At 37.5% G+C, this 15206-nt stretch overlaps 1 protein-coding gene across 2 annotated transcripts in view; it reads right to left on the minus strand.

The window, feature by feature from the left end:
* NSF (N-ethylmaleimide sensitive factor, vesicle fusing ATPase) overlaps positions 1-15206 on the minus strand; it is a 147812-nt gene that overhangs the window by 120820 nt on the left and 11786 nt on the right. For both annotated transcript variants that reach the window (XM_045985642.1, XM_045985641.1), the window contains exon 2: positions 452-537. In XM_045985642.1, coding sequence (XP_045841598.1) covers positions 452-537 — 86 coding nt within the window. The remainder of the gene's footprint in view (positions 1-451; positions 538-15206) is intronic.

Below are 15206 nucleotides of genomic sequence, written 5' to 3' on the forward strand. Positions count from 1 at the left end.
CAATCTGCCCAACAACCCTGAGAAAGATATTATCACCAGCCCCATTTCACAGATTAGGACACAGAGGCACAGAGATGGTAGATGAAACTTACCCATGGTCACCCAGTTCATAACTGGCAGAGCCAGAATCTAAACTCAGACAATTTGACTGAAGACCCCAAATCCTAATGACTATGCTATATATGATTTATATAACAAGTATGCTAAGTTCTGCTAACAAAGCTGATAAAAATAAAAGTTATAGATAAAAACGTATGTATGATTTTTAAAACATATTAATCAATGCTTAACATAGTAAAGACTGAAATACATTGACTCTCAACTCTTCCATTTTCCCACTCAGCAAGAGGAATTAAAAAATTATTCTCAAGTTTCCTAAAAAATAAGGACTCTCTAGAAGTTTCTAAAATACCACGTGGCTGGTTAGGAGAAAACAAAATCAGATACTCACTGGCCAGGCTGGAAATCCTTTTCATTCACAACTGCACAGTTGGTTAAAGATAATTCATCTGTAGGACATCTTGCAGCTTGCATACTCTATAAAAATCAATGATTAACAAAATTAAATCATCTTTTAAAGATTTTTTAAAAAATTTATCTTAGAAAGAGCAAAACAAACCAGGGGAGTGGCAGGCGGAGGGAGAGGGAGAAGCAGACTCCCTGCTGAGCAGAAAGCCTGACATGGGGCTTGATCCCAGGATCCTGAGATCATGACCTGAGCCGAAGGCAGACGCCCAACCAACTAAAGCCACCCAGGTACCCCTAAGTCATCTTTTACAACCTTAGAGAATAGTTTATGCCTCCTGTCCTCTATTCCTCTTCACCTATCATTTTTGACTCCCTGCACTCCTGCCCCTGTGGTAACAGCAAGCCCTTCCTTTGGGAAACTGTTCCTTCCCCATCCATTCCACATGCTTTCGTGGGCCTGCCAATCAAAGCACACATGCAACCATAGACTCTAATTCATCCGTGGGATTTTATACAGACATGTGCCAGGAGAAGGCCTTTCCCTTGCCTCACCACCTCACGGAGGACGACCTTCTGCTCTAAAAGAGAGTGAAACTATCACAGGAAAAAGCAAAGGTTAACAGAGACACAAATAGACACCTCGAAATACAGATCTGACAACCAAGTTAAAGCCCTTGAGATAAGTACTGAACATTGGTTATGAACCAATAAATTCTTTTTTTCACTCAAGCTTCTTTGGTGCGGTTTTCCATCTTTCCTGAAGAAAAGAATTTTGACTGATTCAAATGCAGTGAAGTAAATTCAGTAAGTTTAATAAAGTGTATCATGAAAAAATATTTTTAGAAGAGATCCCAAGTGTCATGAGCCACATCTCCTAAGGATTAAGAAAGACTGTCTTCCAAGTATCACCCAACAACGATAACCAGAAGGTTTATTTTTTTCAAAGCAACAATTCATCTTTTTGATCAACAGCTACTAGCAAAACATTCCTTAATATAACGTACTTAACCAATAACCCTTCCGCCATTCTCTAGGGTTTCCTAGTTAGTGAAATATGATCCCTGTTGTCATCACATGTAGTTTGTGACTAAAGTGCTCATTCTTTAAATCTCAAGCCAAAGCTGACTCTTCTTAAACTTGCCTTCCAAATACAAATGAATAAAGCAAACTAAATTACCTTTTCGCTTTGCTCTTATTTTAACGAAAAGGCTAGTTTCAACAGTTATCCCAGTTGTTTAGAGTAGTGGTCCCTAAATTAGGCTGTGTTCACGAGAAGGATTCGCCAATTGATACCAAATATCAAAATTAACTGCATTTAGAAAACAGACCTCTAAATAGGTATATTATAAAATATTAAGCCAACATTTTAAAGAATAATGAAGTAGCACTTTGCTCTTTGTATATGTTTTACTATGTAAATAAATTATTAGTATGTCACTTATAAATAAATATGTATACATATTGGAGGTACATGATGAAAACATGTTTTACTTATGGGATTCATAAAATGTTTAGAAATTAGAATTAAATTAATTTAGAAATTTAGAACATGAGGTGAATAAAGTCTGGGTCAAAAGTTTGCTTTATGAATGAGACAGTATTTTTGCCCATGGGCAATCTGAGTAGCCATCTGACAAGTATACCAAACTTTTTTAGTTTCCTACCCATTCTGGGGTCTCTCTCATCTATAAGCTTCTTCCTTGTATATTTTTCTTTCTTCACTAATACTGAGCCTCTTGCCTAGCTAACCCCTCTCATTTCAACAATTCTCAGCTCAGACATTACTTTTTCTAGAACTTTCTAGACCTTTCCCTCCTCACTAAACTGATACAATAAAGTTCAAATGAAAGCACCTATTTTTATTGTCTGTTTACGTGTGTGCATGGCATAAAAAACAGTAAGCTTCTCGAGGTCTCAGACTACATCTTGCTTCCATGTGTGGTTCCCCAGGACTAGCACAGAGCTTGGTATACAGTGAGTGCTCATCAAATATCTGCTGAATAAATTATGGATCAGTACAAATCTAGCTGCAGAATAAACAGTTCAAAGGACAGGTACACAAAGGACATTTCAAGATTCCTTAGGAAGTGATATGAAGTGACATAATGTAAATTATCTAACAGTTCAAAATTGCACAGAATTGATAAAGCCAAAATAATAAAAAATTTACAAAATGTTCATTTTTTTAAAGATTTTATTTACTCATTTGAGATAGAGAGAGAGAGAGAGCATGAGCAGGGGAAGAGGCAGAGGGGAGAGGGAGAAGCTGATGAGCTAGAAGCCTGACACATGGCTTAATCACAGGACCCGGAGATCATGACCTTAGCTGAAGGTAGACGCTTAACCATCTGAGCCACCCAGGTGCCCCAAGTTAACTTTTTCATTTATAAACTTGTTTAGTTCTCAAAAGGTTAGTGTCCTCACATTTATTATCTTACAGTTCTATGGCTCAGGAGCCTAGGCATGGCCCATCTCGGTTGCCTAAAGTCTCATAAGGCTATAATCAAGAAGTCATCTGGAGGCTTGCTTCACTGATCAATGGGACGGTTGGCAGAATTTATTTCATCGCTATGGTGAGACTGATTGTCCAGGCTTCTTGCTGTAAAATATCCGCAGTTCCTGGAGAATACTCTGAATTCTTTGCTACATGGCATTCTCAATATAGCCACTTAGTTCATCAAGTCATCAAGGAGAGTCAATAGGTCGAGTCCACTAGCAAGCTGGAATATTATGTAACATGATGTAATTATGGAAATGACATTGCATTGCCTTTGCCATAATCTAGTTGTTAGAAGCAAGCTGCATGTCCCATATACTCAAGTAGAGGGGCTGACACAGAGGCACGGATAGGAGTCAGTGATGAAGGGAGGGGGTCACCTTCCAGTCTGTCTGATACATGACATTATAATACTTTTCTACATCCATCAAAAAAAGATTGCGAAAGAGGCAGTGCCCTTCAAAAAAAGTGACAAACTCTGTAGAAGTCATCTGGCTGGCCAACCAAAACAGATGCCGTGAGCAAAAGGCCTCCCTACTGGAATCTAGAAGCATCTGTGTTTTTATGATATGCCAAGCGGGGTATCTCATTTTCTCATCAAAATATAAATCCCTATAAATAGTAGCTGTTGACTTACCACAGTAATGCCAAGGGAAAATTCCACAATTTTTCTAACATTGAACTTGCCTCTAGGAAACAATAATAAAACCTCAGCCACTGAAGCCACGCAGCTATTACAAAATAAAAATGTGACATTGATAGGCATTTTTATATAAGGTCAGTTATTTGAGTTACTAGAACATTTCACCATCTAAAGGCTATAAAGTGTTTTCACTAATAACCTGAAATGTAAAAAATTATTAACTCATTGCTACTTCAAGGAACAAAAATCTCAACCATTCTTTAATGGAAACTTTGGTAGAAGTAATTATATCATTACTTGAATGCCTTTAAAGTGCAGAAAGAGAATTTGCTTCTCTTCATCAAAACAAAACAAAACAAAACAAAACAAAAAAAGATAGAAGAATTTAACCAGGTCTCGTCTGGGCAACATTATACAGTTTTCAAATTTAAATAGCATACTCCCATCCAAAGGTCCACTGAATTAATGAAATTTATGCTTTATCATTTACCAAAGAGTTCAGTAGGGAAAATGAAGTAGAAAAAAACAGAGTGTAGCAGCTCACTAGAAGAGCTCATTACCAAATCACTGCCCTGCCCTCACTGTAACACTCAAGAATCGCTGGTTCTTCCTGTGGTGCTTGAGGCCTTGGTTACATCTCTCTAGAGACACACAAATCCCCCACAGGAAAGGGAAGTAGGACGGATAACATGAAGTTGCCCATAGCCAGCTCCACTGACAAGTCTCATTCAATTATTTCTTGTCGGATGATCTTTGCTGAAAAATAACATTTTAGAAATACATTGTTCAACAAAGGAACCACTAGACAGATATGGCTACTAAAATTAAAATTTAAAATTCCATTCAGTTGCACTAGCTACCTTTCAAATGCCACATGTGGCCAGTGGCTATCACTGTGGAAAGTTTCACTGGACAGGGCTAGTCTAGGATTATGTGAGAAAGGCCATCAGTGATACCTGTCTTCAGGCCTATGGAATTTCTCTGTGCTATAAACCCTGCAATAATTTCCATTGAAATTTTGAAGTCACATGAGCCTAAAAGTGAGGGATACAGCAGAAATAAGTTAAACATACTGAAGTTATCTCTCAAAGAGGCTGCAGGGATAGTTTTATCTTCTCCATTTCCAACCAATAATTATTCACATATATGAACCTCCTAACATTCCTTAGGACCTTAAAATTCCTTTACAGATTTATAATGAAAAAGAAAAAAAAAACATGTTCCCATTTTGGTTTTTTGGGAGGCGGGACCCCTCCCCCAAAATGTAAAAGGCTGGCAACATTAAGTACAGGCAAAAACACAATACAGTTTCTTATAAAGTTAATGTGACCCAGCAAGTCTATCTTTAACTTTTTATTCAATAGGAATGAAAACATGTAGCCACACTTGTACACAGAAGCTTTATTCATAACAACCCAAACTGGAAAGACACACAAGTGCCTACCAACACATGAGTGGATAAACGAATTGTGCTTCAGCCATACAATGGAACACCATCCAGCAATTAAAAAGAAACTACGGATACATGCCACAACGTACGTAAACTTCAAAAACACAACAATGAGTAAAAGAAGCCAAATGCAAAATAAGAGTTCACTGGAAATTATGTTAAAATTCATCTCATATTCAGATGAAATTCTAGAAGAGGCAAAAGTAATCTAGAGCAACAACAACAAATGGTCCGTCAGTGCTTGCGTGAGTGAAAAGGACAGCAAAGAAGTATGAAGTAATTTATTGAGATGACAGAGTGTTTTTTTTTTTTATATTTTATTTACTTATTTGACAGAGAGAGACACAGCGAGAGAAGGAACACAAGCAGGGAGAGTGGGAGAGGAAGAAGCAGGTTTCCCGCTGAGCAGGGAGCCCGATGTGAGGCTCGACCCCAGGACCCTGGGATCATGACCCGAGCCAAAGGCAGACACTTAACCACTGAGCCACCTAGGCGCCCCAACAGAGTGTTTTATAGGGTTTTTATTTATTTATTTATTTTTAAGATTTTATTTACTTGGGGCGCATGGGTAGCTCAGTCAGTTAAGCGTCTTCCTTCCACTCAGGTCATGATCCCAGGGTTCTGGGATCAAGTCCCACATGGCTTCCTGCTTGGTGGGGAGCCTGCCTCTCCCTCTTCCACTCCCCCTGCTCCTGCTTGTGTGCATGCTCTCTCGCTTTCTCTCTCTCTCAGATGAACTTATTTAATTGAGAGAGAGGGTGAGAGTATGATCGAGCACAGGGGAGGGACAAAGGGAGAGGGAGAAGCAGACTACCCACTTGGCAGGGAGCCGAATGCAGGGCTCAATCCCAGGATCCTGCAATCATGACCCGAGCTAAAGGCAGACACTTAACCAACTGAGCCACGCAGGTGCCCTATCAGTGTTTTACATCTTGATTGCATTTTACTGTATATAGGTTATACTTCAACAAAGTTGAGAGGGGCGCCTGGGTGGCTCAGTGGGTTAAGCCTCTGCCTTCGGCCCAGGTCTCAGGGTCCTGGGATTGAGTCCTACATCCGTCTCTCTGCTCAGCAGGGAGCCTGCTTCCCCCTCTCTCTCTACTTGCCTCTCTATCTACTTGTGATCTCTCTCTATATATCAAATAAATAAAATCTTTTGAAAAAAAAAAACAAAGTTGAGAGATTACGCTCTGATTTTTCAATGGCAGTACAATTTAATAATGTCCATTGCAAAGACAAGATAAATGCTAAAACTAGAAAATGGACTTTAGGTACAAGTTCAAAATGGGGCCCTTATTCCTACATAACAAAGACCTAGACCTTGATACATTCATACTCCTACCTGGTAGAGAGAGATAATTAGGCCTGAAGAACAGACTCCATTCATTCCCCAACCAGTCCTCATCCCAGATGTAGGAAACCTACACAACTAAGAGAATGGTCAGATCCACCTCTAAAAGGCCAGTCCAAGGGTGCTGCCCATACTGGCCTTCCAGCCCTGGGCACAGGAAGTGAAAGATGAAGGATAAAACCTACAACTCCAGGGCACCTGGGTGGCTCAGTGGGTTGAGACTCTGCCTTCAGCTCAGGTCATGATCTCAGGGTCCTGGGATCAAGCCCTGCATTGGGCTCTCTGTTTGGCAGTGAGTCTGCTTCCCCCTTCCCCTCTGCCTGGCTCTCTGCCTACTTGTGATCTCTCTCTCTCTGTCAAATAAATAAATAAAATCTTAAAAAAAAAACAAAAAAACCTACAACTCCTTCTGGCACAAACGTCCCATACTGTAAGATTGGTAATTCTTCCTCCTGAGAAGAATAAGTAAGGATTTTTTTTTTCTCTGTAATAATTCTTCCATTAAGAGGCAAGAAAGTTTGAGCTAAAGTTGCACCCTCCCTCTGGGCAGGAATGGAAAAGTGAGGAAATAGGAAGAAATGTGTACCCACCCACTCGTACACAATGATAATTAAAGGAGATAATCCTCATTTACTGATGCAGAGGAAATACTCAATGAATCTTAGCTATTCTATAACTATCCTAAAGATATTCAGTAATAGCAAAAAAAAAAAAAAAAAGAAAGAAAGAAAAAAATCACAGATATCTAAACCTATATAAATGCCAGAAATAGGGGTGTGGCTAAAAGAATCTCAACTATGCAGCCATTTCAAAGGTCAAGGTACTTCTGTGTGTTATTGACAAGGGAAATGTCCACATTATAGTGCTAATTTTTTTTTAAAGTTACGAAAAAATGTGTAGGGTAAGTTTTTTTTTTTTTTTTAACAAACAAGATATGCACTAAATTAATAGTAGTTATCACTGAGGAGAAACAAGAAGGCATTAGGGAAACACTTTCCACAATTCTAAAATTATTTTTACAATAAATAACACTTGTCTTATGGAAATAATTTTTCTTTAATTTTTTAAAAGTCTATTTAGTTATTTTAAGTTCTCTCCACCTAACGTGGGGCTCAGACTCACAACCCCGAGATCAAGAGTTGCTCCCTCTTCTGACTAAGCCAGCCAGGCACTCAGGGAAATAATTTTAAATATGGGAAACTTTTATGTACAAAATTGTTCTCTACAGCATTATTTTAACAGTGATGAATTAGAACCAACCTAAAAATACTATTTCTAAGTAAAGGCTATGTAAACTACAACATATCCACTTAGTTAAATATTATATAATCATCAAACTGCTCATAATATACTGATGGGTTTTTATCACAGGAACATGAAAAAAAGTATGTAAGTTTTACTACTTTGCAGCTTGGTTTTTTAAAAGAATAGCAAATCAACTAAATGGAAACACACGAAAATGTAAGAAACAATTGTGACTAGATAATGGAACTACAAATAATTTTTTTTTCATCTTTTTTCCTGCATTTTCCAATTTAACCAAATTAAAATTTTTATCTTAAAGTGAATTGACAGTGGGGCACCTAGGTGGCTCAGTCAGTTAAACATCCAACTCCTGATTTCGGCTTAGGTCATGATCTCAGCATCATGAGATCAAGCCCCACGTCAGGCTCCAAGCTCAGTAGTGAGTCTACTTGAGATTCTTTCTCTCCCTCTCCCTCTGTCCCTCCCCCTGCCCTCTCTCTCAAATAAATAAATCTTTAAAGTTAATTGATGACATTTCATTTTAGACCTCTGTCTGCTTCTGTATAGACAGTTATGACCACACACATTAGGAAATTAACTCAAGGCATGCTTAAGAAAGGTCATTCTCATTATTCACTACATACAAGACACTGCCTCATCCTTTGTGTGTGTTTTTTCTTCATAATTAAATCATGTTGGCTAAACCCAATTTTGATCACGGTATGACAAGGATTTTTGTAAATAAAGAAAAAGCACTTCTAGCAAACTTAGTAAGAAGCTATAAAATATGGTCTAAAACATAGAACCATTTGATAATTATACAAAGAGTTAAAGATTTATTTATATTGGGCAGGTTACATTGGGTAGCATCAAAATGAGCACTAAATCATAGTTGACAGAGTCCTTGGCACTGTGAATAATTTCCTCTCCAAGACTGCATTAATCTGGGAAAGTTCATCAATACCTTAAAATAAATTACTTTAAAATCTGGAGAAGAACCTGGAACAATACCTAGCACATGAGAGAGACTCAGTAAGTTTTGCTGAATTTTATTTATGTTCTAATTATTTTTTTTTTAAGATTTTATTTATGTGTCAGAGAGAAAGGGAGAGAGAAACAGAGAGCCAGCACAAGCAGGGGGAGCTATGGTCAGAGGGAAAAGCAGGCTCCCTGTGCAGCAAGGAGCCCAATGTGGGACTAAATCATAGGACCTTGGGATGACGACCTGAGCCGAAGGCAGCTGCTTGATGTACTGAGCCACCCAGGCATCCCAAGTATTTGCTGAATTTTAAAATTTTTGGAGAAATATACCTACAAAGTTGAAGAAAATTAATGCCTATCTAAGCAGATAAATACATAAAATTAGAAACTGCTATAAATAGGAAATACACAACAGGTTCCAACTACAACAGAAAAAAATGTTTAAAGTACTAGAAAAAAGCTTAGCAAAAATGCCGAAGACTCTCATAAAGAAAACCCATGGAAATACATAAAGAGAATATCCATATAAATTTAGAGAACTATGATGTTATTGTATGCAATGACTCAATACTATAAGGGTATCACGAACTCCAAATTAACCTATAAATGTAATGTAATTATAAGCAGAATCCCAATGGATCATTCGTAAATTCAATCTAAACTGCAACTGCCAAATAAAATACAGTAGAGGAAATGGGAGGGATTTTTTTTTTTTTAATTTGTTCAAGTAGCCAAAAAAACTTTCAGGAAGAACGAGGGAAACTGGCCCTACTGGACATCAAACATGCTATATACAGTAATTAAAGCTAGATGGTACCGGTACAAAAACAAACAGTTCATGGAGTAGAACCACCAACCCAGAAACAGGATTAGATATACATGAGAATTTAATATACAAGACTGAGAATGGGGGAGTGGGGAGGAACTATTCAATACTGGTGCTGAGACAACACACTAGCCATTTGGTGGTGGTGTGGGAAGAGTGTTAATAACAATAGATAACATGTTTGGGGAACTTTATTATGAGTTAGGCACTGTTTTAAGAGCTTTATATACCTGCAAGCATCCCAGCCCACAATTCTTTCTTATTACCAAAATCTAACATTACAGTTGACCCCTTGAACTACATGGGTTTGAACTCTACTTCTATGTGGCTTTTGATAAATACATTACTCTATTATAAATGTATTTTCCCTTCCTTATGATTATATATATATATATTAAAGATTTTTATTTATTTATTTGACAGACAGAGATCACAAGTAGGCAGAGAGGCAGTCAGAGAGAGAGGAAGGGAAGAAGTCTCCCTGCTGAGCAGAGAGCCTGATATGGGGCTTGATCCCAGGACCCTGGGATCATGACCTGAGCTGAAGGAAGAGGCTTTAACCCACTGAGCCACCCAGGTGCCCCTGTATATATATATTTCTTATAATGAAGTAAACTCTAAGCCCAACATGGGGCTCAAACTCACAACCCCAAGATCTAAAGTCACATGTTCTACCAGCTGAGCCAGCCAGGTGCCCCCCTTATGATTTTCTTAACATTTTTTCTCCAGTATAATTAAGAATACAGTATATAATACACAGAGCATACAAATAAGTGTTATTCAACCATTTATTAGTAAGGCTTCTGGTAACAGACTATTAGTAGTTAAGACTTTGGGGAGTCAAAAATTCTAAGTGGAATTTCAACTGTCAATGTCCCTAACCCCTGTGTTCTTCAAAGGTCAACTGTATCTGCCTCACTCTAGTTACTGCTTTTGTTTCTCACAAGAAAAATTACTTCTCTCTAAATGATCTTTTAATAGGATTCATTCGGAATACTGCATAATTAGAAGAGAAAAAATTCTAATTTTATGGTGAATAACCTGGAGATTGCATTTTTTCATCTTACAGGCACCTCCAATATAATTCAAGCACATAATATAGTTCCATTTCATCACCTGCTGACACCCTGATCTTGGACTTCCAGCCTCCACAACTGTGAGAAATAAATTTGTTACTTAAAGTATCCCAGTCTCTGGCATTTTATTACAGCAGCCCAAAGAGACTAAGATAATTTCATATACATACAATTCATCATTTTGAAGTGTACACATGAGTGGTTTTTACTATATTCACTATGTTGTGCAATCATCGCCACTAACATTTCCAGAACATTTCCAGCAAACTCCAAAAAGAAATCCTGTACTTAGTAGTTAGTCCCAATTCTCCTATCCCTTCACCCTCTGAGAACCACTAGTTTAACTCTATGGCTTTGCCTAGAAAATGTCCAGAATAGGCTTTGCCTATTCTGGACATTTCATATTAACAGAATCATAAAATCTGTCATCTTCGTATGACTTCATATAACTGTCTTCTTTCACTTAGTATAATGTCTTCAAGATTTTCTATGTTGCAGCAAGTGACCAGATCATTCACACTGTATGAATAGACCACATTTGTTCATCACCTGATAGACACTGGGTTATTTCCACTTCGTGGCTACTATGAACAATGCTATGAATACTGGGTTATTTCCACTTCGTGGCTACTGTGAACAATACTATGAATATCCATCTAACAAGTTTATGTATAAACATGTACTTTCAACACACTTGGTCATATACCTAGGATTAAAATTGCTGAGTCATTCTGTTACTTTTTGAAGAACTGCCAAACTGTTCTCCACAATGACTGCAGTAGTTTACATTCCCACCAGCAGCAGCTAAGGGTTCCAATTTCCCTACATGTGCACACACACTTTTTCTTTAGTGTGGGTACTAAAGAACTCTCAAAGCCTAATGGATGCGAAGCGGTACCTCATTGTATTTTGTTTTGTTTTTCTTGATGCTGTGGCATTAAAAGGCACCACCTGAGATCAACACCTGAGCTGAGATGGAGTCAGGCACTTAACCGACTGAGTCACCCAGGGGTCCCTCATTGTGGTTTTAATTTGCATTTCCCTAACGACCATGATGTTGAGCATCTCTTCACATGCTTCTGGTCATTTGCACATCTGTTTAGTAGAGATGTCTATTCAAATCTTTTGCTGATTTTTATTTTTCCACTGGCTGTTTAAAAATTGAGTTGTCTTTTAATGTTGAGTTGCAAGAGTTCTTTATATATTCTGGATACTAGACCCTTATCAGATATATGATTTGCAAATATTCTCTCCCATTCTGTGGATTGTCTTTTCACTTTTTTGATAGTTGTCTTTGATGCATAAGTTTTAAAATTTGATGACGTCCAACTTAGCTATTTTTTTTTTACACTTTTGTCATGGCTAAAAGAAAATTACTGTTTAACCCAAAGTCATGCAGATTTTAACCAATGATTCCTCCTAAGAATTTTACATAGATCTTTGATTGATTCTGAGTTAATTTTTTTGTATGTGGTGTGAGGTAGGGGTCCAAATTTATTCTTTTGCATGAAGATATCCAGTTGTCCCAGCATCATTTGCTAAAAAGACTATTATTTCCCCATTGAATGGTCTTGACATGCTTGTTAAAAATTAATTGACCACAAATTTATGGGTTTACTTCTGGACTTTCAATTCTATTCCATTGGTTTATAACACTATCCTTATGCCATCATCACATCATCTTCATTATTATTGCTTTGTAGTAAGTTTTGAAGTCAAGTGTGTGTCTTCAACTTTGTTCTACTTTATCCAATTGTTGTGGATTCAATGACTTTGCAACTCCATATGAATTTTAGGAGCAGCTTATCCATTTCTGGGAGGCATTGGAATTTTGACAGGGATCACAATGAATTTATAGATCAATTTGGGGAGTATTGCTATATTAATAATATTAAGTCTTCCAATCCATGAACACAAGATGTCTTTCTGTTTATTTAGATCTTCAATCTCTTTCAAGATGTTTTATAGATTTTAGTGTACAAGTCTTGTACTTGGTTGAATTTACTCATAAGTATTATATTCTTTTTGATGTTATTGTAAATGGATTTTTTCCCTCAATTTCATTTTCAGATTGTTCATTGATAGTGTACAGAAATGCAACTGATTTTTGTATATTGATCTTGTATCCAGCAACTTTGCTAGATTCATTTTTTGTAAATTCTTTAGAGTTTCCTATATACGAGACCATGTCATCTGCAAATTGAATTCTTTCTTGTAGACTTTTTTTTTCTTTATCTTACTTAACTGCCTACCTAGAACCTCCAATATCACACTGAATATAAGTAGCAAGAGCAGGCATCCTTATCTCGTTCCTGATCCTAAAAGAGAAAGCTTTCAGTTTTTACCAGTAAGTATAATGTGAGCTGTGGATTATTCTGTTGAATTTTGCTTGCTGAACTGAATTTACAGAGTGCTAACTCAAGGTTGCTCTGAGGATCTATCAAAAAAAGATCTGTGAAGGTGTTTTCACAACTGTAAAATACCATTTAGTTTAAGATATTCTTATTCAGTAACTTAGTGCTCTTACTCTAAAAAGTTACCTCTAAATGTTAAAGAAATGAAAACAATGTTTGTGAAGCTCTCTTTTTATTTCCCAACATCTTGATGAAAGTTTAGCACCTATGTTCTTTTGAAGGGTGAAGAGGAAGAGAAGAATCTTTGGAGAGGTTATCAGAACAAATATAGAAGGCCTAGAGCCTCACCCCAGTTTAAGAAAAAGAACTACCATTTCTTTAAATTAACTTTTATTGAAGAAAAACATTCCTACAGAAGAGTATGTACATTAAAGTATTTGGCTCAATGAATTTCTAAAAACTGAATACGCTGAGTTTAAGAAAGAGAATGTGACCAGCCTCCCATACTTCCCCCTCCTGGGTACTAGCCCTTCACCCCCAACTACAGATAACCAGTATCTTTTTAAAAAATATTTAATTTATTTATTTGACAGAGAAAGAGAGCACAAGCAGGCAGAGCAGCAGGCAGGGAAAGAGGGGAAAGCAGGCTCCCTGCTGAGCAGAGAGCCCAATGTGGGGCTCAATCCCAGGACCCTGAGATCATGACCTGAGCTGAAGGCAGATGCTTTACCCACTGAGCTACCCAGGTGCCCCAGATAACCACTATCTTGGTTATTTAGACAGAAACATAGTTTTGTCTATTTTTGAAACTTTATATAAACAGAATTGTTTAGAAATGTACAATTTTGTGTCTGACTTCTATCCCTCAACTTTTTAAAAAAGATTTTATTTATTTGAGAGAGAGAATGAGACACCACGAGAGGGGAGAGGTCCGAGGGAGAAGCAGACTCCCTGCTGAGCTGGGAGCCTGATATGGGACTTGGTCCCGGGACTCCGGGATCATGACCTGAGACAAAGGCAGTTGCTTAAACAACTGAGCCACCCAGGCGCCCTATCCCCCAATGTTTTGATTGTGAAACTCATCCACTGTTGCATGCAGCACTAGTGCATTCATTTTCATTGCTTTTTATAGTATATAATTATATGAATATGCCACCATTACTTATCTGAGTTGTCTCTAGTTTTTAATTATGAATACTGCAGCTATTAGCATGTTTGTACCTGTCTTTTGAATAATATATGTATGCATGTCTACTGGATATACACGCCCGTACACACACAGCCTCCAGGAGAATTGCTGGGACATAGCATACACATATATGTTCAGTTTTAGGGAATTTTGCCTAATTTGTACAATGTAGTGTTTTGATATATACTCTGTATAATGCTAACCACAATCAAGCTAATTAATATATCCAGCAGTCACATAGTTACCATTCTCTCTGTGTGTGATAAAGAACATTTAAGATCTACTCTCAGCAAATTTCAAGTATACAATATATTATTTTTAACTATAGTTGCAGTGCCATCTAGCATTTTAAATTGTTTCTATAGGAAGATCACTTAGAATACCAAATTCACTATACTGTAGGAAATAACTATGCTTTCGCAAATGTTTGAAAATTGGATACAGTTTAAGGTATTAAAGGGAAGAAAAGAAAATAACCCTGAAATCTCGAAATAACAAGGTTGAATATACACTTGGAGAGAAATATGGGAAAAATATCTTCAGCAATTTGTTAAGGAACTAAATTGGAGAGTAAAATATACTAAGTCACTGGTTCTTAACTTTAGCATATATCAGAATCACTTGGAGAATATGTTAAAGGAGATTGCAGGGGCCCCCAGGAGAGTTTATAATTTAATCAGCCTGGGGTGGAGCCTAAGAATTTGCATTTCTAATAAGTTCTCCACAGATGGGGCGCCTGGGTGGCTCAGTGGGTTAAGCCGCTGCCTTCGGCTCGGGTCATGATCTCGGGGTCCTGGGACCCAGTTCCGCATCGGGCTCTCTGCTCAGCAGGGAGCCTGCTTCCCTCTCTCTCTCTCTGCCTGCCTCTCTATCTACTTGTGATCTCTCTCTGTCAAATAAATAAATAAAATCTTAAAAAAAAAAAAGTTCTCCAGAGATACTGTATTAGCTGGTATGCAGATTCCACTTTAAGAATCACTGTATTTAAAAAAAAAAAAAAGAATCACTGTATTCAGTAAGGAGAAATAAACTTCATAAAAACAGAAACACCTATAGGTTCCTTTCTTTCTACAAAAGAAATGTGGGAAAGAGGCTTCAATAATGCCCTTAGGCCATTTCATCATTT

This window comes from Meles meles, chromosome 18 (assembly GCF_922984935.1).
Source record: "Meles meles chromosome 18, mMelMel3.1 paternal haplotype, whole genome shotgun sequence".
In the NCBI taxonomy this organism is placed as follows: Eukaryota; Metazoa; Chordata; class Mammalia; order Carnivora; family Mustelidae; genus Meles; species Meles meles.